The sequence below is a fragment of the Sparus aurata genome, chromosome 24 (assembly GCF_900880675.1).
Source record: "Sparus aurata chromosome 24, fSpaAur1.1, whole genome shotgun sequence".
NCBI classification, from domain to species: Eukaryota; Metazoa; Chordata; class Actinopteri; order Spariformes; family Sparidae; genus Sparus; species Sparus aurata.
Window position 1 is genome coordinate 18,190,704 of NC_044210.1, and position 21,352 is coordinate 18,212,055.

The window sequence follows — 21,352 nt, forward strand, 5'->3', positions numbered from 1 at the left end:
CACACACGTTCAATTACAAACAGTTTAATCCCAAAAATACTTCTTCTTGTCTTTCTTTTTCTTTTTTTTTACATTTTGGCATGTAATACATTGTTTGGTCTTGCTGTATCTTGGCTGTAACACTACTACTGTATAATTGTCTGCAGTCGTGGCCGTCATGCAACGTTGAACACAGCTCGACTGAACACTGCGGAGACAGGATGCCACGTTCACGTCGGATCGATGTCGGAAATATTGTATTTAGATCGAGAACAAAAACAAACATTTGCGTCTGCCCCCTGGTGGTTATTGCGAGTGTGACGTGGGGATTTTGCTGCATTCCAACATATTAAAACACAATCAGCTGTACGTGAGGATGCGGAACATGCTGCAGTTTGATTTAAAGTCTTTAAAGTTTGATGCAGCAAACTTCGTTTTAATCCCGTTTCTTCTTCTCCTGTTGAGACGTGAACGCGGCATTACGCAACAGTCCATGTGAGACATTCAGCCGTCCTGTCATTAAGACAAAATACTTATTTCAGTCATTTTTCTATGAACTATTCTGCAAGCTGTCAATCATGTGGGTGGCTCATTGTGTCGGGGACTGAATTGGTGCGTAGGGGTATTTCTAATTCGATTCTTTTTTTAAAAAAACCTCCCCACGCAGCATGTTTTGGTTTGTCATTCATCAGGATTAAATATGCTTCAGTAAGAGGAAAAACAGCTGAACGGGTTCCAGCCCGTCAGTTTGTTTCACAGGAAGACACTCGTAACACTTTCTCAACAACTCCGAGGAACAGCGGCTTCCAAAACTGCTGAAACCAAACCACCAAAATCACTCTATGTCGACGACTGCGTAGTGTTCTGTTGTAAGTCGCCTGGAATAACACTGCAGGTTCAGGGAGTACAGAGTCACGTGTAATGACGTTAAGTTAATTAAATGATTAAAGTTGCTGTAATCAGTCACTGAGAAGAAATATCCAGAAGTGGGAAGTTTGTTTCTGTACTTCAGTAGATTTTCACGTATCTTTACTTGAGACAGTTTTGACTTTTCCTCCCTGAACTTTCTCCTTGTTACATTTTCAATTCAAAAACACGGTTGTATATCAGTCTGAATGCATTATGTCGCTTTACCAGCAATCAACTGTCAGCTGTCTTTGTGGTGTGTTCAGGAACAGCTGGGACAAATCCTATCGATTCTACCTTTAACTTTCAGTCTTTGAATTATATTAACATGACGTGAGCTTCAGTTAGCTCTGCACAGAAATACTTTGAGTACATTTCAGAGCCTGTACTCTATTACTTTACTCCACCTGTGATTATTTAACTTGTTACTTTACGTAGAAGAAAGTTGGGAACGCTACATGTGAAGTTGATAAAAGACATCTACTCAGGTCGAGGCCTGAAATATGGCTTCTGGGTGATTTCACGGACGAGGATGAAAATATCTACTGTCATTTTTTCACATTTCTTTCTTAAATCCAGGGATGTCAAGATACGGGTGTGTATTTTGTGTCTAACAGTATATTTGTAAATGTATTTAACTTATTTCCTTGCTAAAAAAGAACTTACTGACCTCGATAACACTTTATAATCACCATCATTAATCAATGTTCATTTATAGATTGTTAGATTTCACTGTTCAGGAACAATGAGATGGTTCATAAATCAACTGTAACTTTCCAAAGAACAATCGCTAATAAATAGTTTATAAAGCATTTCATTGCTTGTTAACAGTTTAATAACTATAAATTTGCATTATTTAATCATATTTAATCGTTTATTTTAATGACGTAATGGATAAAGTGTTACCAGACATGTATCTGTAGAGGACATGACCTCAGTTGTAGCTACAGGCCTGTTCGTGTGTGATGAGTCATGAAAAATTGTTTTGTTTGTTTGCTTCAGCTCAGTCGTAGAGCTACAAAATCTAGAACACCCCTCACTTTTTTTATCTACAAGTGAAATAATGACCTCAGCTGAACCCTCCAGGAGCTCCTGAACCAGAACTTGTGGTTATTTTGAACTGTGAGGATCCAGATCGGATTTTCTTTCCGAGGCTCGTGCCCAAAATCACTGCATGTTGACGACCGCGCAGTGTTTTGTTGTGGGTCGTCTGGAGAAACCTCCCTGTTCTGTGGCATTATGAGCAGCCTGGGGAGTGAAGAGTTACATGATGTAATGAACCTTAACGTCATTAAATCATATTTAAAAAATGAATGCTGAGAAGCTATGCAATTAAATTACACAGTTAACAAGCTCTTCTTCTACATTCCCAACTAAATCTAGCTCATTATCTTGTAACAGATCTTTTTATCCCTCATCCGCTTTCTTTTTTTTTTTTTTTAGCCACAGAACAGCTACAGCTGATAAATGACCTTAACTGAACCCTCCAGAGTCAAAACCAAAGGAACCAAAGGATGAGAGGAAGGATGAGAGTTTGTTTCTCGGGGGAATCTTCTTTGGTGTAACACCGTCTCAGCTCTGTGTGCGCAGCAGGGAGCTGTGCCAGGAGAGTCCGTCCTGTTCACACTGCTGCTGCTGTCAGCAACACAATCTGTCACCACCACCATCATCATCATCATCATCATCATCCTCCTCCTGGACATTATATCACTCTGATTCTTATTACAGCTGTTTGTCAAATGAACATGTTGTTAAATAGAGTTTCTGCAGCTTCACCTTCATCACCGTGAATATAATCTGCTCACATCCGCAGACTTTACTCCCTCCTCTTCTTCTTCTGCTTCAGCGACTTCCTCCTCTTCACTATCATCTCGTACAGCTTGTCCATGCCCTCGTCCAGACCCTCTCCTATGATGGCGCAGGCCGGCTGGACGTGGTACGGGGTGGACGGGCTCAGCTCGGCCAGAGCCAGCTGCCTCTCGATCTCCCCGACATCCAGCGCCCGCGGCAGGTCCTGCTTGTTGGCGATGACCAGCAGCGGGGTCCCCTGGTTCTCGGAGAAGCGGGTGATCTTGTGCAGCTCGGTGCGGGCCTCCTCCAGCCGCTCCGCGTCCACCGAGTCCACCACGTACACGATGCCGTCCGTGCAGCGGCTGTAGGGCTTCCACAGCGGCCGCAGCTTCTCCTGGCCCCCGACGTCCCAGAAGTGGCAGCTGATGCCCCTGGAGGCCCCCGCGCCGCCCAGACGGATCCTCTCCGTGTTGAAGCCGATGGTGGGCACCGTGTTGACGAACTCGTTGAATTTCAGCCGGTACAGGACGGTGGTTTTCCCCGCAGAGTCCAAACCGAGCATGACGATGTGCAGGGACGTGAAGGCGGCCAGGTTGGAGAAGCTGTTCCCCATGATGCAGCGGGGAGGAGGGTCAGTGCGCACCGCGGCAGACGCTCACACGTCCCGGGAGTGATCCATGCAGTCGAATCAAACGTCTGGTCCGCTCAGCAGAGGCGCAGGGCGCAGCCCCTCGTTGCGCGGAGGCACTCCGGCAGCATCCCTGGACTCACTCCAACAGCGGCAGCCGAACCAGCGCGCGCACAGCGGAACATCTCCAAATGCGCAAATTACGCGCTGCCGAGTGTCACATCATGTCTCCATGTAGCAACACACAACACAAAGTGGTGGTGTGTGACGCGTGGACCTGCCTCATGAGAAGATGCGTCAAGCACGGGCAGAGGACTACAAAATAAGACTTCCGGTGAAGACAAAATAAAAGCCTCCTCTATGCGGGAGGATCTTATTTTGAAAGGTGTGTGCTGCAGTGTTTCCTCTGCGCACAGAGCTGCTCAAACTGACACCTAGCGGTCACATGTGACCCCTGCACTACCTTCTAACTTCATGTTCTTTAGCATTTATATTTGATTGAGACCAATCAAATTTCTTTATTGTTGTGTGGTTGTATGAATGTGTGGCCACTAAACAAGTGTTTAATAAAAAGGCTTTGAGGTTAAAAACATTAAAAACATCTGGTGCTGTGAGCTGACGAGCATTTAAAGATGTTCGGACCATCTGCAGGTTCTGTAGAGAGTTTATAATGTAGAAGAGTCAGTATAATCTGTGATACTGTTTAACCTCAACACACACAGTTGGTCTACATGAGCGTTTACAACTGTCATATATGAAAAAGTTCTTTTTTTGTGAGCAGAAACTGGTAAAGAAAATAAAAGCACGCTGGTGTAAATGAGCGTAAATGTGAATTCAACATTATCTGTATGTAAACGGTAGAATCAAGGACAAGAAACACACTGAAAGTTGATTATTCAGGGATTTAAAGCAGCGTACTTAAGATTTATGTGTCCAAACTCTGAGCACCAACATCTGCAGAGCACTGAAGAGAAGGAACCTTCAACATGAGCTCCACTAGATGGCAGCAGAAGATCTCACAACAATAAGAGATTCTCTGCAGACAGAAACTGAACATTAACATGAACCTCTCTTCTTTTATTGCATCTGTTCACAGGCATCATTCACACTGAGCAACGACTCCACGACTTCCTCCTGCCGCAAACTTTCTCCCCGTCACTTCATTTTAAGCATGAAATGTTGAAAGCGTTCTAAAAAGCTGCACCAAGAAACAGAAATGTGACTGAAGCAGCAGGAGACGTGAAAACAATCCAGATCAGCTGAGTGCAGGTGGTGCAGACTGACTCCTGATGGAGGAGTGGAAGCAGCGTGGGACATTTCCATCTCAGCCAATCTCAGTGGGGGGTGACACCAGGTGGTTCTGATGCTCAGTCTGGATCTGACCCTGACTCTCTGGTCTGTTTAGACCCTGATGTGTTTGCTTGACTTCAACACATGAAACACCTTCAGTTTTAACGTTTTATTTCACTGGAGCACATTTCAGTTTGGTTCTGTTTGTGTTCCGGCCTGTAAGCATTCTGCTGCCGGTACAACCACATGTTCACACGCCTCCGTTTGTTTGTCTGGTTGTGAACAGAAGACGATTTTATAAATGAACCTTTGTGAATAATTCAGCTGTTGTAGTTGAGGGTGATGCTGCAGCTCTACACACATTAACAGCATCTAATCAACCAGATTGAGTGAAAACAGCTGCGCGGAATGAACCTTTAACAGGTTTCATCAGTGAAGAGACAACACCGGTCCCCAAACACACAACAACTACACAACTACACAACCTGAGTCATCAGGACTTCACTAATTGTTCTCTCTGACCTCCTCCTGCATCGATCCTCGACCTGATGAGTGTGTGTGATCAATAAAACAAATTAAAACCAGCTCACACACACACACACACACACTCACACAGACACACACACACACGCACACACACACAGGCACACACACACAGACACACACACACACACACAGACACACACACTCCTCTCTCTCTAACAAGGCTGAGTCACTAAGTGTCTCTCGCCCACTCAGCTGCGTCTCCTCTCGGTTCCTCAGGTAACAGTAACCAACGTGTTTCTGTGGAAACGGGCTGAGCTGAACTTCTTCAGTCCAAATTACCTTCAAATTAAGTTTTAATGAGAAACAAAAGTTTTAGTTCCAACTCTAAAGTGCAAATTAAAAAACTGTTTGTTCTCTGCCTTTGATTACATTTCCGTCCTTCATTACGCTTTAGGGGGAAATTTACTTTAAATGAACTTTTTATTGTTGAAATGTTCTGATGATGATTTTTTCTGCTTCATGTACGATAAAAGATTTCTTTTGTTTAAACTCTCGGATGAGTTCACAGCTGTGGACGGCTTTTAGATCATCTAATCAATATCATCTGATCAATATCATCTGATCAATATCATCTGATCAATATGTGACTTAAAGGAACAGTTCACAAAAAAATCAGAATTTTTTTTCTTTCTTTCCACAAATGTTTTTTTTTTTCAATAAAAACATTTTTTTCTATAATTATATATTTTTTTCAATAAAATTACTTTCAATTGAAAAATTGAAAATTTTTCAAAAAGAAAAAAATGCTATAAAATTTTTTTTTTTTTTTTCAATAAAAATGTTTTTTTCTCAATTTTTTTTCGATAAAAGAAATTCTCAATAAAAGTTTTTTTTCCTTAATATTTTTTTTCAGTGAAATTCTTTTTTCTCGATAAAAATCTGAACTTTTCTGATTTTTTAATTTTTTTTCAGAATTTTTTTTCCCCTGCAAAACTTTTTCAAAACTCATTTTTGAGGCATCTGGAAAGACACTGTTATTGTGTGAACAAACAAAACATGGACCTGAATGTTTTGCTGTTTCTCCTGCACTGTGATATGATATCTGCAGGCTGTGAACTGATGAGGAGGAGCAGATTCTCCAGCCTGGAAAGTGAAACAGATAATCCTTCAGCTGGAGTCGTGATAACGACACGACCAGAGGCTCCATCAGGCTCCATCAGGCTCCACGAGGATCCACATGACAACAGCCGACTCCCCTGTGACGACGGAGGAGCTGCTGGAGGAGCGAGGCGTGACAACAAGCAGATAAAGGAGTTTTATTTCTGTGCGTCCTTTATCTTTCAAGGGCTCTTTACATCCTCCGGACTCCACGAGGTGAATCCGGCCTGGCCCGTTTCCACACAGATGAAACAGGCCGACGGCTCGCTGCAGCGTTTCATCTCACCGCCTGCTTTGCATTTTCAAAAGCATCTCGTCGCCTGCCAATGTGTGTGAATGAGCGGTGTGGAAAATGAATGTTTTGCTCATCACACACGGTTCTGATTCTGTGGTTTGATGGACAGAATAACAGCTGCAGTCCTCTGATGACGGGACAGAACCGCTCCACTGGAACAGAACACTGAGCTGGGACTCGTCTCCAGGAGACGGGCAGGAATGTTGAGGGTTCGTCATCGAGAGGCAAAGGACGAGTCTGTCAAGGTGGCCTGTCCTCACAGGGTGAATAATTATCTGCTTTAATTAAAGCACATTAAAGCCTCTGTGTGTGTGTGTGTGTGTGTGTGTGTGTGTGTGTGTGTGTTAGTGAAACAGAGCACACACACACACACAACGACGACGACGACGAGGGATCGGTGTGCACTCATGTGGGCTGTTTGTGCAGCATTAACACATGAGAACGTTTGTGCGTTCATGCGAGATATCTGGACGTGTTTACATGAAGGAATCTGCTGTACACACACACACACACACACACACAGATGATTCACAGTCGGGGCATGATTCACAAAGTCACGGAGGTGGAAAGAGTTGATCAACCTTTTGTCTCCAGAGCTGCTTCTCCACATGTTTTATCTCGTTTATCATCCCTACATTTTATTTCATTCGGTCACATGTTGTAAAACCAGAAAAACATTTCAGCAGATTATATTTTTCATGCAGCGTTTCCTTTGAAAAACATAAAACGGCTCCATGCGGCCAAAATGAACCACTCACATCGTTGCAGGCTGTTTTCAATGTTCAGTTTTATTGAAACCTTCTGAACACAAACACTGAAACAGACCTCAGATCTGCCGCCCGTCACAGGCGATCACATAAGAAAGCGTCAATACTCGATCGGCGTTCGGTACAAATATATAAACTCCTCGCACGTTTTCTGTTCACGTGGAACAGACCCGGGAACACTGCGGCCGCCACAGAACACCTCCAAGAGAAAACAGTGAATCAGAGACTGAAATGTAGAAATGAACAATAAAAAGCTGCTGAGATCAAACAATCAGAGACGAAAGGCTTCAACAGAAACTACAAACTGTTCACAGCATTTAATGAGTTCGAGCAGTAAACTGAGGTGAACTGGAGCCGAATGTAACGCAAGAAAACAATCGTAGTTCTGCTGCAAGTCGTCAGGAGGTCAACAGGATTCTGACCTTTAACGGATAATGAGATGAAACGGAACATTAACGAGAAATATTTAAGTAAATATTAAGTTTATTGATCTGAAAATCATTTTAGATCCATTTTCAACGCAGAATCTTTGATGGATCAAAACGTCTTTGTGTGCAAATCTGGAAATGTTCGATTAAAAGATTTAATAATGACAAGAAGTACAAGAAATCATGTTAACTCGCTAACTAGCTAAGCTAATGTTATCAAATTTAAATATAGCATTAGCCTTTGATAGATAGTTATCTTGCTATCTAGCGAGCTAATTCTGAAGTCGACTGAAGTACGTAGCGTTAGCTTTTCCTCGTTCTCTCTCTAACTAGCCACGTTGTAATTTTGATTTTAAAGCACAAACTGTCTTTATTTGACTGACGGCAGCTGAAACGTGAGGACATGAACTGGAACAACGTGAAAATCTAAACACTGTTGATAATCAGCATCCGTGTTGTTCTGCGAGTATAAAAAATAGAAGCACAGACTCTGTTTATATCATCAGGACTGCATTCAGTCACATGTACAGTTAGCTTTTCGGCTAACTGTGTTTGGCAAGCTAATAACTGATAAATGATGTGAATGTTTCCACGTATGAAAATTGGAAACTTTTTAAAAAGAAACACCAGCCAGAGGCCGAGAAAGAATAAAGTTCACGGTCACGTGTGGTTCTGGACTGCAGCGGTCGAGGTCTCTGATGTCGTCCTGAGGGTGAAGGAGAAGAATCGGACACAGAGTTCAGGAACAGAAAGACTAAATCATACCAAGTGTAGATAGAAGGAAACATGAGAGAGACAAAAGTATAGACAGAGATCAAGACAAAGGGTGAGGTAGAAAAGCGACGGAGGAGAGTGAAAGGAAAAAGAAAGCAGGACAAACGTAACCGGAGCCATAAAAACAGTCAGAGTAGTTTTATATCCAGCGCTAGAAGTCGTCCATCGAGAACCAATCGATGCGAGCGTAACGATCCAAGACTCCAAACGAAGTCTGACCTGAAGATGGGAGGCCAAAGAAAGCCTCGAGAGTCAGATCCATCCCCAACCGTCACCAGTGGACCAACATCTCCTCCACGTGGACGATACTGCTCACACGGCGAAGTCTCCGTACCCCGTGGGGCAGAAGGCGGCACTGCGGAGGGTGTCGAGGCAGTTGACGAGGATGAGCGTGCCGGTCAGGTGCTTCCACCTCTTGGTGATGGGGTTCCTCATCTTGTCCAGGCCCAGGTGGAGCTCCTGGATCACGTCTCGGTAGCTGTCCCCCACGTGGGCGGCCCAGGTCAGGAGGAAGTCGTACGCCGGCTTCCACATGCACTGAAGGGTCGGGACAGAAACAACAAGGAGTCAAGCTAACAGCTAGCTCAAGCTAACAGCTAACTCAAGCTAACAGCTAGCACAAGATGTGCCAGAAGGTGCAGGTGTCTGTTCAGGTCTCACCTCGTTGTCCAGCAGGCCGTTCTTGTCGCGGTGCGGAGCCTCATACGCTTCCATCTGCTGTCTGGACACTCGAGCGAGTTTCTCGGCCAGCTCCCTCCACCGCGACGCCACCTCCACTGCCGTGGTCAACAGGACGAAATCCAGCACCAGCCTGGCAACCAGACCCTGGCAGTCCATCTTCAACAGCGCCTGACGGGGACAAGAGACGCAGTTTGTTGTTTTACCATCATAAGCTTCCACACACGAAGGTTTAAAGGTTTACAGTCAGTATTAGAGACTTAATGGAGTTCAGTCTCCAGCGGTTCACATGAAATGGAACAACAGCAAACATTGAAAACACAGTTCCTGGAGAAAAACCGAGCGTCTCTGAAGTTTAACCCGTCCTGTGAGCAGTACCGGGCCTCAGGCTGCAGATGACCCGGTTAAATGAGGGTTGGAAAATACTGAGCTTTAACAAAAGCAGCTGACTGGAAACAACACTGCAGGCCAGATCTCCTTTTCTTCTTCAGAGAAAAGACACTCGAGTGTGTGTTTGTGTCCACAGATGAGATCTGGGCTCACATCTGCAGCAGCGTCCTGCGGTGAAACCTCTGCAGGAGGTTTGTCTTTCAGTCGGACCGGGCCGCGACACCAGTTTACACAAGAAATCTCAACGCAGGCTCAAAAAGCACAAGGCTGAGAATAAATATGAGGCACGAGGCCGCCATCGCACGTGAGCTGCGTTAATAAGCTTTACGTGATCGAGCCGGTGACTGACAGCCCAGACAGCTGGACGCCTGAAAACACACTGACATGGACTGAAACTACGACTTCAATGCTGATTAAATTCTTTAATTAATCAGTTGTTGGTGAAAAAAGACGTCTCTTAATGTCCACAACTTTAAGATACCTTCAGTTCAGCGTCAGAGGAAACCAGGAGATATTCACACGGAACAAACTGGAATCTTTTTCTTACAGCGACACGTGAACAGATGAATTAAGAACCAAAATAGCTGGTAATTAATCTAAAAGCTGACAACTAATCATTAGCTTCTGCAGCTCTAAATTGATTTGTTGTTTTGGTATAAAATGTTGATCAGAGGTTCAAAAATTTACATTTTAGAGGCTGAGATCAGAGATTTTTTAATTTCTTTCCATCAAAAAACTACTGAAAATGATCAATGACAGATATTTGAATCAATTAATTGTTCTGTTTTTCATAAAATGTACAAAACTTGTTTCCTAAAGCTCCAGATTTCATCCTCCATTGTCTTGTTTTGATCATTTGGCCTGTCTCTCTTTAAAAACAAAGAATTGATTATTAAAATGGTCGACAACTAATGGATTCATTAATTTGTCAAATATTAAAGTAATATATGATCTGATTGATTAATCAGGATGTGACCACACCATTTCAGCTTGATCATCCCTGAAGACCACAAACTTTCACAGAGAAGAGAAACAAGAAAATATTCACATTTAACAAGTTTTTCCTGATGACGCAACATGCAAAACTACGTATGTTCTTTTTTAGTTACGATCTCATGTTGATACGTGAAGTTGGATCTGATCTGATACCATCATCGAGCTCTAAACCTCACTGGGATCATTCAACACTCGACTGAAACATTAGTTTTCTTGTAACAAACGCAGCAATATAAACTTACTGAATAGTTTTTTTGTTCCCACAATAAAATCTTCTTCCTGTTTCATCACATAATTGATTTGTGGTCTCACAGTTTCAGCTGAACTCATTTTGGAGGTTTAATTAGAAACAAACATTGAATTCATCAACTCTTCTCTTGTAAAGTGAAGAAGTAAAAAGTACATTTCCCTGTGAAGAAGTGTACATGTAGCTCCAATTTGTACTCGAGGAAATGTACTTTTTACAGCTGACTGTTCTTCCACACTGACTACTGAGTTTAATAACGTCTCTGTAAGATCTGACCAGAGGTCAGCGTTGTGTTCAGTGTCGCGTGAAACTCGGGACAGATTCCTCTTAATGGCCGTCAGCCCGACGGCGTCCCGAACACGACGTGATTCATCTGGTCCGACTGCCGATGACTCAGATCCACGAGGAACACGAGGAAGTTAATGTACTCTGTTTCTCTGCTTTTTATGCAAATCGTGTTTCAAGATTTCTCCCCAAAAATGCTGCAGAGACGAACGTGACCGAGAAAATAAAAAATAAAATGTAAAAAAAAAAAAAATATTAAAGACATTTCAGAACCTTCGACTGCGAAGCCTCGACTTAATTTAATGGAGCTCGAGTGATTTACAGCGAATCAGCCTCGCTGTCAGTCAGAGGCAGCTTCAAAGCAACACACACACACACACACACACACACACACACACACACACACACACTCCAGCTACCAAAACACTGTAATCTGAATAAAAAAGACAACATTTCCAAACGTTTTACGATCACACAGCTGTGAAACAATCGACAGTTTATATGAAACAGCGACAGAAACGTCGGGAACAAAAACCTCTTCCTCTGACGGATGCATCATTAGTCTCATTGATTATTGATTATTGTTAACCAACAAGTCGTCATCTGTTCAAACAGATGACACTTAGTCACTTGGTATAAATTAAATCAAAATTCAAACACATTAGTGCAAGTAAACTCTTTGAATTATGAATTAAATGCAATAGAATTATAATTAGCGATAACAAATGTAAGATTTCCTGCGCCGTCGTTCAACAAATGGCCATAAATCAAAATATTACACACGATTATTGGATGAAACATGTAAAAGACTTAAACACAAAGTCTCCTGAAGGCTCAAAAGATTATATCTGCTGTCAGTTAATCTGCAGATTGTTTTCATGAATGAGCGATTGTTAAAAAAAGAAGTTTCCGTCTTAACTTTCCCACAGACCAGACAGATTATCACCTCCTGAAGTTCTCAAACCAAGACGTTGCATTAACTGTCACATGTGAGGAGGTAAACACATCGTATCCTGACATTTTGTGAAGCAGGGATGAGAAAATATTAAAAAACCTCTTCTCTCAATCAACTGATCATCATCGCTCGTATGTTTACTGCACTCAGGATAAATTGCAGAAGATGAGAGTGTACATAAGCAAATACTCTACAAACACATGTGCATGAACATTTATTAATATACAACAGTTGGAAAACAGTTTTCTAAGATCATCTTGCAGAGAAAGGATGTCAGAAGAGGAAACAGCTGCAGAGAGCTGGATGGGATGAAACCAAACCTCCCACATGTAATCAAGGTGAATTAAACCTTCTGTGACTCTGCTGCTGCCGTCAAGTGTCTCTGATCCAAACACCTGCACTAATGGAATCAACTCCACTAAGTGCTGATGTATTATTCATCCATTTTATACCCCTGATGATTAATTATTAACATCTCTGTGCACAAGACTGAAGGTCTGCTTCAACTTTCTGCTTAATTTGGTGATTTGGAAAATAGAGTGATGGAAGGCGACGGACGTAGAACTTAGTTTCCTCAAGTACAATTCAAACACACCTCACATTAAACATTATATTGGTTGTTCTGTGTCTCTTTGTAGTTGTTTGTAGTTGCTCTGTGTCTCTTGGGGTTGTTATGTGCTTCTTTGTAGTTGCTCTCTGTCTCTTTGTGGTTGTTCTGTGTCTCTTTGTAGCTGTTTGTGTCTCTTTGTGTTTGTTATGTGCTTCTTTCTAGTTGCTCTCTGTCTCTTTGTGGTTGTTCTGTGTCTCTTCGTAGCTGTTTGTGTCTCTTTGTAGTTGTTATTTGTCTATTTGTAGTTGTTATGTGCTTCTTTGTAGCTGTGTATCTTGTAGTTGTTTGTATCTCTTTGTAGTTGTTCTGTGTCTCTTTGTAGTTGTTATGTGCTTCTTTGTAGTTGCTCTCTGTCTCTTTGTGGTTGTTCTGTGTCTCTTTGTAGCTGTTTCTGTCTCTTTGTAGTTGTTATGTGCTTCTTTCTAGTTGCTCTCTGTCTCTTTGTGGTCGTTCTGTGTCTCTTCGTAGCTGTTTGTGTCTCTTTGTAGTTGTTATTTGTCTATTTGTAGTTGTTATGTGCTTCTTTGTAGCTGTGTATCTTGTAGTTGTTTGTATCTCTTTGTAGTTGTTCTGTGTCTCTTTGTAGTTGCTCCATGTCTCTATGTGGTTGTTTTGTGTCTCTTGTAGTTTGTCTGTGTCTCTTTGTAGTTGCTCCGTGTCTCTTTGTGGTTGTTTTGTGTCTCCTGTAGTTGTTCTCTGTATCTTTGTAGTTGTTTTGTATCTTTATGGGGTCCCCGTGTCTCCTTGTGGTAGTTTAAAGCCTCTATGTCACACTTCTCTACGTCTCTATTGTTTTCTGTCTCTTTGTAGTCGTATAACAAACAGATAAACTGTTAACAGTCACTTCAGTGGCCTGTGACGACTACACCTGTTCAGTAATCCACTCACTGTCACAGTGTGTGCATGTGTATAAATCCTGTTCATCACTGTGTCTGCTGGCGTTTAAAACAGGAAGAACCTTTTAATCTGAAGGTCACGTCATTTCCATTTATTAGAATAATCTATTTTTAACAGCCTATTCCGCTTCCTTCATCTCGCATCTCTTTTATCTGCAGCTCTGTTATGACGTTAATTAACCTGAATGACCTACAATGAAGTTAAGAGACAGACATGATGAATTATTTGGTTTTGAAACAGGCACCACACAACAGCCCAGTGTATCTGTATTCAGCCCCTCTCTCTCCTTGTCTGCCTCTATGTCTCTCCACCACCTGGCCCACGAGCACTCTGGCCTCCTCCTGTGATGTCGTCCGTCTGCTGATTCAGGCTTCACACAGGTTCAGCTCTAAATATAGACACACACTTGAGCCTGCTGTCTGGAAATGAGCATGATGTGTTCAAATGCAAATCAGGAGCTCCCAAAGCCGGAAGGGCTTAAAAGCAGAGAGGCACGACAGGAAGGAGCTTCAAAATAAAGATCAGTTGGTCGGAGAGGTGGAGTTGTTTACCTTCAACGCGCAAGTTTTAGTCTGATTTTGGTGGAAAAACTTCTCCACATCAGAATTTGGTTTAAGTCATCTCGCTGTGAGACATATCTCGTGATCCAAAGAGAAACAGATGGAGGTTAAAGGTCGACATCTTGCTCAGAGACACTTTGTCAGCTGTTGTTTGACGTGCACAGTTCAGTCTTCTCCTTCATTTTGACTTCCTTCCTGACAGTTTTATTTAATCCCGCTCTTACAACTGGTGAAATAATCATGTTCTCTCTCTGCAGCTGCACAACGACATGTTTTATTTATGGTTTACTCTGTTTTTACTGCTTCCACATTATTAAATAACAAGACACTTCTGGTCTAAAAATAGAAAACAGTCGGCTCTGTGACGGGCTTAAATGTCTGAAAAATATGAGTTAGCGTCGACCTGCAGGAAGCCCCAGAGCAGCCGGACAGACGGAGCTGACAGCTGACCAGGCGGCTGTCAACTAAATGAGCTTCTCTTACAAAAGCTTCAACAGGACGAGGGAGGAGGAAGAGATGATAGAACCGACAGGTAGAGAGGAGAAGGACAGCGAGAAATGTCAAACAGGACAACTAAAGAACAAAGAAGAAAGAGAGAAAGAATGAATGCTTTTTTTATGTTAAACTTTGTTGTAAATTGTTTGAAAAGGTAACTGAAATATCAGTTTTGCATAAATTCTCTTTGAAACCACAAACTTTCAGCCTTCAGACTGAATTCAAAAGCAGCTTCTTCCCCAACGAATAGTCTTTATATATGATTGCATGTGCTCAACTCTTGTGGGGAGCTGAGATACTATATTTAAAACAGCGCTGGAATCAGAAAACCTGATGTTTGTCTAAACAGAACGACAAAAATATGTTCTGCAGCATCAGCAGGAGGCAGTGAACTCCACGACAAGTTCATCCTCACAGCGGTCAGCGGGTGATTGTTTCTGAGACGGTCACATAGATCTGAAGTATAATCATCTCTGGCTGTCGCCTTCTTCATGCTAACCTTGTTCAGCTCTTCCTTTAACCCAAGACGACCAGCAGCTGGCCAGTCAGGAGAGGCCGGAACCACCGAAGAGGGTGGTGTGTTTACTGGGGAAAATACAGGTCACACCAGTCCTTCTCCCTGACCGCAAGAATATTTCTGAGCATGAACTGTATTTCAACCCACAAAACTACAGGGATTTGTTTCCAAAAATCTACAAAGGATGTATTCCCTGCAGCAAAAAACATCACTGACGCCACGAGAAGCAACGTTAGACTTCAGGTTGGGATTCACATCTGATGTTCTTCATGTTTAAACAACAATGACTCGCCCAAAAAATGAGGAAAGCAGAACTCACAGGCACAAAGCTTAAAATACACATTTCTTCAGTGGAGTTTGGTGAAAACAACTCCACCTGATAAGATTCTTGACCTTAAACACTCGTCTCCTTTTAACAGGTTGTTTTCTGGCTTCCTGCTCAGTCTAATATGCCAAATCCTCAAGGTCCGTCACCAGTGGCACAAACACAACACAACACTTGTACAGAAACATTCAGCCTCTAATTGGTTGCGTTTGGTTGAGATGTCCCGTTAGATGAAGTCTGGCAGTGATCCACGCGTCCTCGCCTGCTGCTCTCCAGTAAACACTTTTGCTTTTGACTCTGCAGTTTCAGATCAATCGTTTCCTCTGTGGAGCGAGTTACTCAGCAGGAACTGACAGGAGGGTTTAATGTGAGAACCCCTCAGAGTCTCCCTGCAGTTTGGTCTTACTGCTGTGTTGATTTCACCTGACAAAAAGACGTTATTCTGAAACTATTTCAGCCGCAGAGGAGCTCGTGTTTCTCTGACACGTCTCTAGTTTGTGGTACTGTTGCAGCGTCCATTTATCTTTAAGTAAAATTCCTTCAGTGTTGTGTAAGATTTTCCCCTCGGTATCGAGTGTGGTGTTGAATATTAATATTCTTCAGAGTATTGAAGTAAAAAATTCTGGTATTATGACAACTCTGGTTTCTGGTCCAATAAATCTGCAGCAGTCAGGTCCTGATAAAAGGTTTGATGTTCAAAATGAATTGTTTAATTACCATTTTTATCGGCACAGTGGATTGAGGCGTCTGTTCATTTATTAAAATGTCTCATTTTCGGAGCCATTTTATGACTTTTAGACGGGAGTCTACAAGCCGGGGATTGATTACGTCCCCCGCAGAATTGATTCGCCCCGCCTTTCTGCATGGATCTATTATTAAACGACACTGCTCCATTGAAGGGACTCTTCTCATTTGTCCTCTGCCGTCGTAACTGGAGCCGCGGCGTTAAAAGATCTGCCGGGGCGGTGTCGGATGCCCCCGAGGCCTCCAGATCTGTCCTCATCAATGCCAGCTCACATTTCACATGAGAACACCTGTCGGCTGGTGTGGAAACGAGAAGGGAAGAGCTGAACCCTGAGGAGAAACCGTAAGAGCTTCTTCTGCTGCAGCACTTTCATTTTTTATGTTTCAGACACTCCAGAGCAGCAATTAAAGTCAGCGGGGTTACAGCAGAAATATCTCTCTGCTTTGCAAAAATCCCCACAACTTCTCTTTGCTTTGCACTTCTGCAGAAGCCAGAGTTTAGATTCAGATACATTCTCGAACCTACACCAGAAAACAAGACGTGTCTTCGTCTGCCTCAGAAATCAACAGGAAGTCCGACACATTTTCACACAGGCCTTGTTGTGAGGGGATGTTCAGGGTTAACAGTGCTGACCAGTGTTCCTGTGGTCCAGCTGCTAAACTGATTAGCTCAACACGTGAGACTCTAAGATTAGCAGACTTTTGTTTGTGTTCCTGTTTAATAGAAACTGGTTTACACAAAAAGAGATGGATGTATTTTGGGCGCTGTTATGTAAGCAGAACAGCTTCAGATACAACAAAGTAAAATACACAGAGAGCAGCACATAACAGGCTTTCGACTCCCAAACCACAATGAAATATTAAACATGAATCCCAAATCCCACAAATACCTCCTCAACTAGAATGAATACAAAAACACATATAACTTCATTCCCTTTAATGTCCTCCAGAGTTTCCTGATGAAGGGACAACTTTACTCTGTAGAACTCTGCATGTTTGATGACATGGAATCCAGTACAGAGGCGATTTACGGAGTTTAGCTGCTGTTAGACAGTTACCACTTGCTCGTTCAGCCATGCAGCTAACGTTAGCAGTCCAATTAGCTGACTAGGCCCTGGGTTGCCAGCAAATAAATACCCCACCTTAGAATCGTATTCCCTGTCGTTGAATTGACAGCCATCAGCCACAGGTTCTGACCTTGTGGTGCATTCAAGTGCAGTGCGTAATGTCAGAAATCTATATGCCAATAGCGAAAGGTTGTTTGAACTGTTTCCACTTCACACATCCCTTTAACCAAACCCATTTTTTCTGCTTCCTTGCCTCCCGTCTCATTACAGAAACCTCGGGGGGGACAATAAAGCAAAAGTGTCTCCAGTTGTTGCTTATCATCGACTCCCATTCGACCCTCGGTTCATCCCCTTGAGATCAGATAACTCCCTCCCATCCTTTCCTGGCACATCTGTCCGATTAATTTATCTGCGTATGCAAGAGCTGCTCAAAGAAAACACACATTAAATTGCATCTTGGACCCATTGGGGTTGAATTAGACACTTTTATTCAGAACATTGTCCAGATTAGCATAGATTTGGTTATCTCTTGCAGAAAAAGAGCCGCTCCAACTGGATAAAAGCCTCATTGTTGAGGAAAAGCACCAAGCTCCTTGTTTCCTCATCAAGGATTTTAAAGCCAGAGGTTCTGTGCATGTTTTATTGAGCAACACTCGTATAAGACGAGCTATTTTCTTCCTCGAGGAGAGGGTTTAGTAATTCAAGCCTGTGTGACTCACTGGACCTTGTTCCTTCAGCCTGATGACAATTTACTGCTCTCCGGGGAAAATGTCGCAGGGAACACACACACAACTACACAAACCACGGAGTGTTTACAGCAGAAAACTGAGCTGTGACTTTCTGCAGCAGGAACAAATACTTTGAGATAAAATACGGGAGAAATTCAGCCTCAAGACAACCTGTTCTTTTGAGAAGACTACATCTACTTTCAGTGGAAACTGATAGGGAAGCAAACAAAACAGACTGAGTAAGAGATAAACTGCAGGTTCCAGCTTCTTAAATGTGATGATTTACTGCTTTTTTTGTTGTTTATCACAATAAATGAGGAGTCTTTGTGTTTTGGACTGTTGGTCAAATAGAATAAGCAATCTGGAGACGTCATTTTGAGCTCTGGGAAACTGTGATGAGCATTTTCCGTGTTTACACTACAATAATAATTGACGGATTCATCTTGTGTGAAAATAATCGTTAGCGGCAACCAGAGAATAATCTCATATCCAAACTAAAGCCAAACCCATAAATCCAGAGCAGAAATCAATGTTTGGTAACACTTTACAGGTCCATAAATTTGATAGTGAGCAGGTTGGAATTACAAAGCAACATGTTGAAAACAATATTCTGTTATTTTCCAGTAAGCAGTTAATAATCAGCTTCTTTAATATCTTTCCAGGAAACTTCTAACTTGTTCCTGCTAAACTTCATTTTTATTTCCGACTCGTTTCTGTCTTACTTCCTCTCAGCAGGCCGCTGAACTGAAGTCAGTCGTTGCAGCTTAATTTCCAGCTGGTTTCTGTTTAACTTCCCTTTCCCTCATTTTATCGTGTCGAAATATTTCCAGTAAGTTTTGAGCTAATTACCACCTACTCCCCATAAAATTTACAGACCTGTAAACGTAAGTGTTACCAAATGTTTCTGTCATCGTCAGACGAGGCCACGAAGGCTGTGAAAGAAAACGTCTTGTCCTAAAAAGGAAAAACTAAATGAAAAGTGTCTGAATCCCCCAAATATTCAGTTCAACAAAAGTATAAATAAAATCTTCCAGCTCTTTAAGTTTCTAAAAACATCAAATATGTCGAGTGAGTTTTGGGAGGATGTGCGTCTCAAACATTTTCTATTTGATGTGGTACTGCAGCTGAAAAAACTGCCGTCCTGATTTTGTCGGATTTCGCTGGAAGAAAACATCAAGGAAGCAGATAAAGATGAAGAAGACTGTGTTGAATCTAACTTCAGAGAAACATGAAGAGAAAATGCACAAGTTTAGGAGGTTAGTGTGTTTAACTGATCTCCTCTGCAGTCTCATCTGTTTGGGCTATAAATAATTCTTAAATTTGTTATTAATTCATCTGTTTCCTTTAATAATAGATCAGTCATTCAGAGCAAGTCAGAGAAAATGCTTGTTTTTTTCTGACAAACAGTCGAAAGTTTTTGAGAGTTTAATTTTCTGTAAATCAGCGTTTAATTGAACCGACTTATTGTTTCAGCTGTAACGTGCGTTTCTTCTTCATTCTGAGCATTTTAACCTCAAATCATTGTTGCAGAAACACAGCGAAAGTCACCGTCGCCTGCTGGTTTTGTCAATAAACAATAACTTTAAATTTAATTTGGTGTGAACAGCTGGCCGAGCATCATGACATTACGAAATCATGTTTTGGCAATTGTCCCTCTAACTCGAAGTGAAAGATATGTCCGGGTTTATAATCTGATGGACGACCATACAGTGGTCGAACACTTCTGAAGAAATCTTTCCATCAAGGTCAGCAGGACGAATTTCTATATCGTCCTTGGTGATGAAAGCTTTTCTGACTTCAGAAGAAAATTGCTGGACTCCTGTGAAATCTGTGTGTTCTCCTTTCATAAAAAAAAGAAAATGGAGCTCAGCAGAGTCAAGGATGGAGCCCAGTTCAAAGATAAGAAAACCAAGGTGCTCTTTGTGCACACACATAGTTTAAAGCCTCAGCAGGAGCTGAAGGTAGCCGCCAGAATAAAATCCTTTCATAAAACATAAAAGCGTCCCTCCCTCGCTTTAGACTCAGTGAGATTATGTGGAGGTCGCACGACTCGCAGCCAAACAGGGCGAGGGAGTCCAGGTGAGGAGGCACGAACAGGAAATGAGTAACGCTCTTCTTCACCTCAACAGTGGCTGTCAGAGGAGCATTTAGCGAGGCTCTTTACCTCCAGCTGCTCTGGTGCCCGCCATCTGAGCACGTTTCATCAACTCTGCCCGGATAAACAGCGGTTGGAAAATGTACTTTGCTAAAGTACTTCTTGAATAATGGTGTCTGGCGTTGGAAATATCTCGAGCCAATTTTTGCTTCCCTGCAGGGCGCTGGCGCTGTCGGAGAGGAAAAACACATCGAAGCCTGCGTGCGTTTACTTGACAGAGTTGTTTTTCGCCCAAACTGCAGATGTTAACTTTTATTTCTGTGCCTCCCTTTGGAGGATTTTCTCCTCCAACACACCCCCATTCCTTTCATTTTTCATGGGATGGCTGTTCCCGCTGTGAGCCACCTCAGGCTGCAAGACACGTTGTTTACCATTCATATGACTGAGCATAAGGACTCAAATCCAGCGCACACTCTGATTGTGTCGTATCGTCCAGGCGGAGGCGTGAAGAAATCATGTCGAGGGCCAACGCAACAGTGAGGCATTAATCAATCAGGCGGCGGGTGACTGACTGTTTAGGAAATTAGATTTTTGTTCTTTTCAGCTTCAACAAAGCTGAACTAATGATGCAGCCACCATCTGAGGGACACTGATAAAAGTGCTCGTCTTGTAAATAAAATCTGCTGCAGTGTTATGGAAATGTTCTTTTACACTTATCTGTGCAGTAAATGCTTTTGCTGAGCATGAATGTTTTCTGAATAATGCAACACTTGGAGGATACAGGGGGAGCAGCTCCAACTGCAGGACTTTGTGTACCTTATTCTTCTGTTCAAGGACAAATCAGTGATTGTGAACTCGCTCTATTCTCTCCTAGAACAGAATGAGAAGACACTTTCAGCAGCGCTGACTGTGACTTTGTAAAAGACTATGAGGAAACAAAGTGACGTCATTAAATAAAAGAAATATGTCTGTTTTTAACACTTAAGATTGTTTTCTTGATTACTCTTTTGTTTTTAGTCTTTAATGTTTGATTGACCAGCATTTCCTAAAGCCCAAGATGACATCCTCAAAATTGTATTGTCCACAACCGGATAAAGACTTTGAAGCTCAGTTTTGTAGTTTCTCCCTTTAGGCAAAAGAGTTACAGCTTCACAGTTCATGACTGACAAAGGCTCAATACCATGTGAGCTTTTCATAACCAAAACACAAAGCTTAGATGTGATATTGTCCAAGTTCCACACTAATTCCTGCTCAGAATCAA

The 21,352-nt window shown here is 42.4% G+C and overlaps 2 protein-coding genes across 2 annotated transcripts in view; both read right to left on the minus strand.

Annotated features, from left to right (window-relative positions):
- Positions 1 to 8: 8 nt before the first annotated feature.
- On the minus strand, positions 9 to 3,627 carry LOC115577053 (ADP-ribosylation factor-like protein 4C). Its single transcript, XM_030409844.1, has one exon. It carries the CDS (start codon positions 3,287 to 3,289, stop codon positions 2,702 to 2,704), a length of 588 nt encoding a protein of 195 aa, XP_030265704.1. The 5' UTR covers positions 3,290 to 3,627; the 3' UTR covers positions 9 to 2,701.
- A 3,675-nt stretch (positions 3,628 to 7,302) lies between these two features.
- Positions 7,303 to 21,352, minus strand: part of LOC115577020 (SH3 domain-binding protein 4-A-like) — a 29,640-nt gene continuing 15,590 nt past the window's right edge. The window contains exons 4-5 of the mRNA XM_030409778.1: positions 9,163 to 9,351; positions 7,303 to 9,039 (exon numbers count right to left, since the gene is read on the minus strand). Of these exons, the coding sequence (XP_030265638.1) occupies positions 8,815 to 9,039; positions 9,163 to 9,351 (414 nt within the window). The 3' untranslated portion in view covers positions 7,303 to 8,814. The remainder of the gene's footprint in view (positions 9,040 to 9,162; positions 9,352 to 21,352) is intronic.

What these genes read in the sequence shown, in the direction of transcription:
- LOC115577053 (XM_030409844.1), bottom strand. Translation starts at nt 3,289, where the DNA reads ATGGGGAACAGCTTCTCCAACCTGGCCGCCTTCACGTCCCTGCACATC.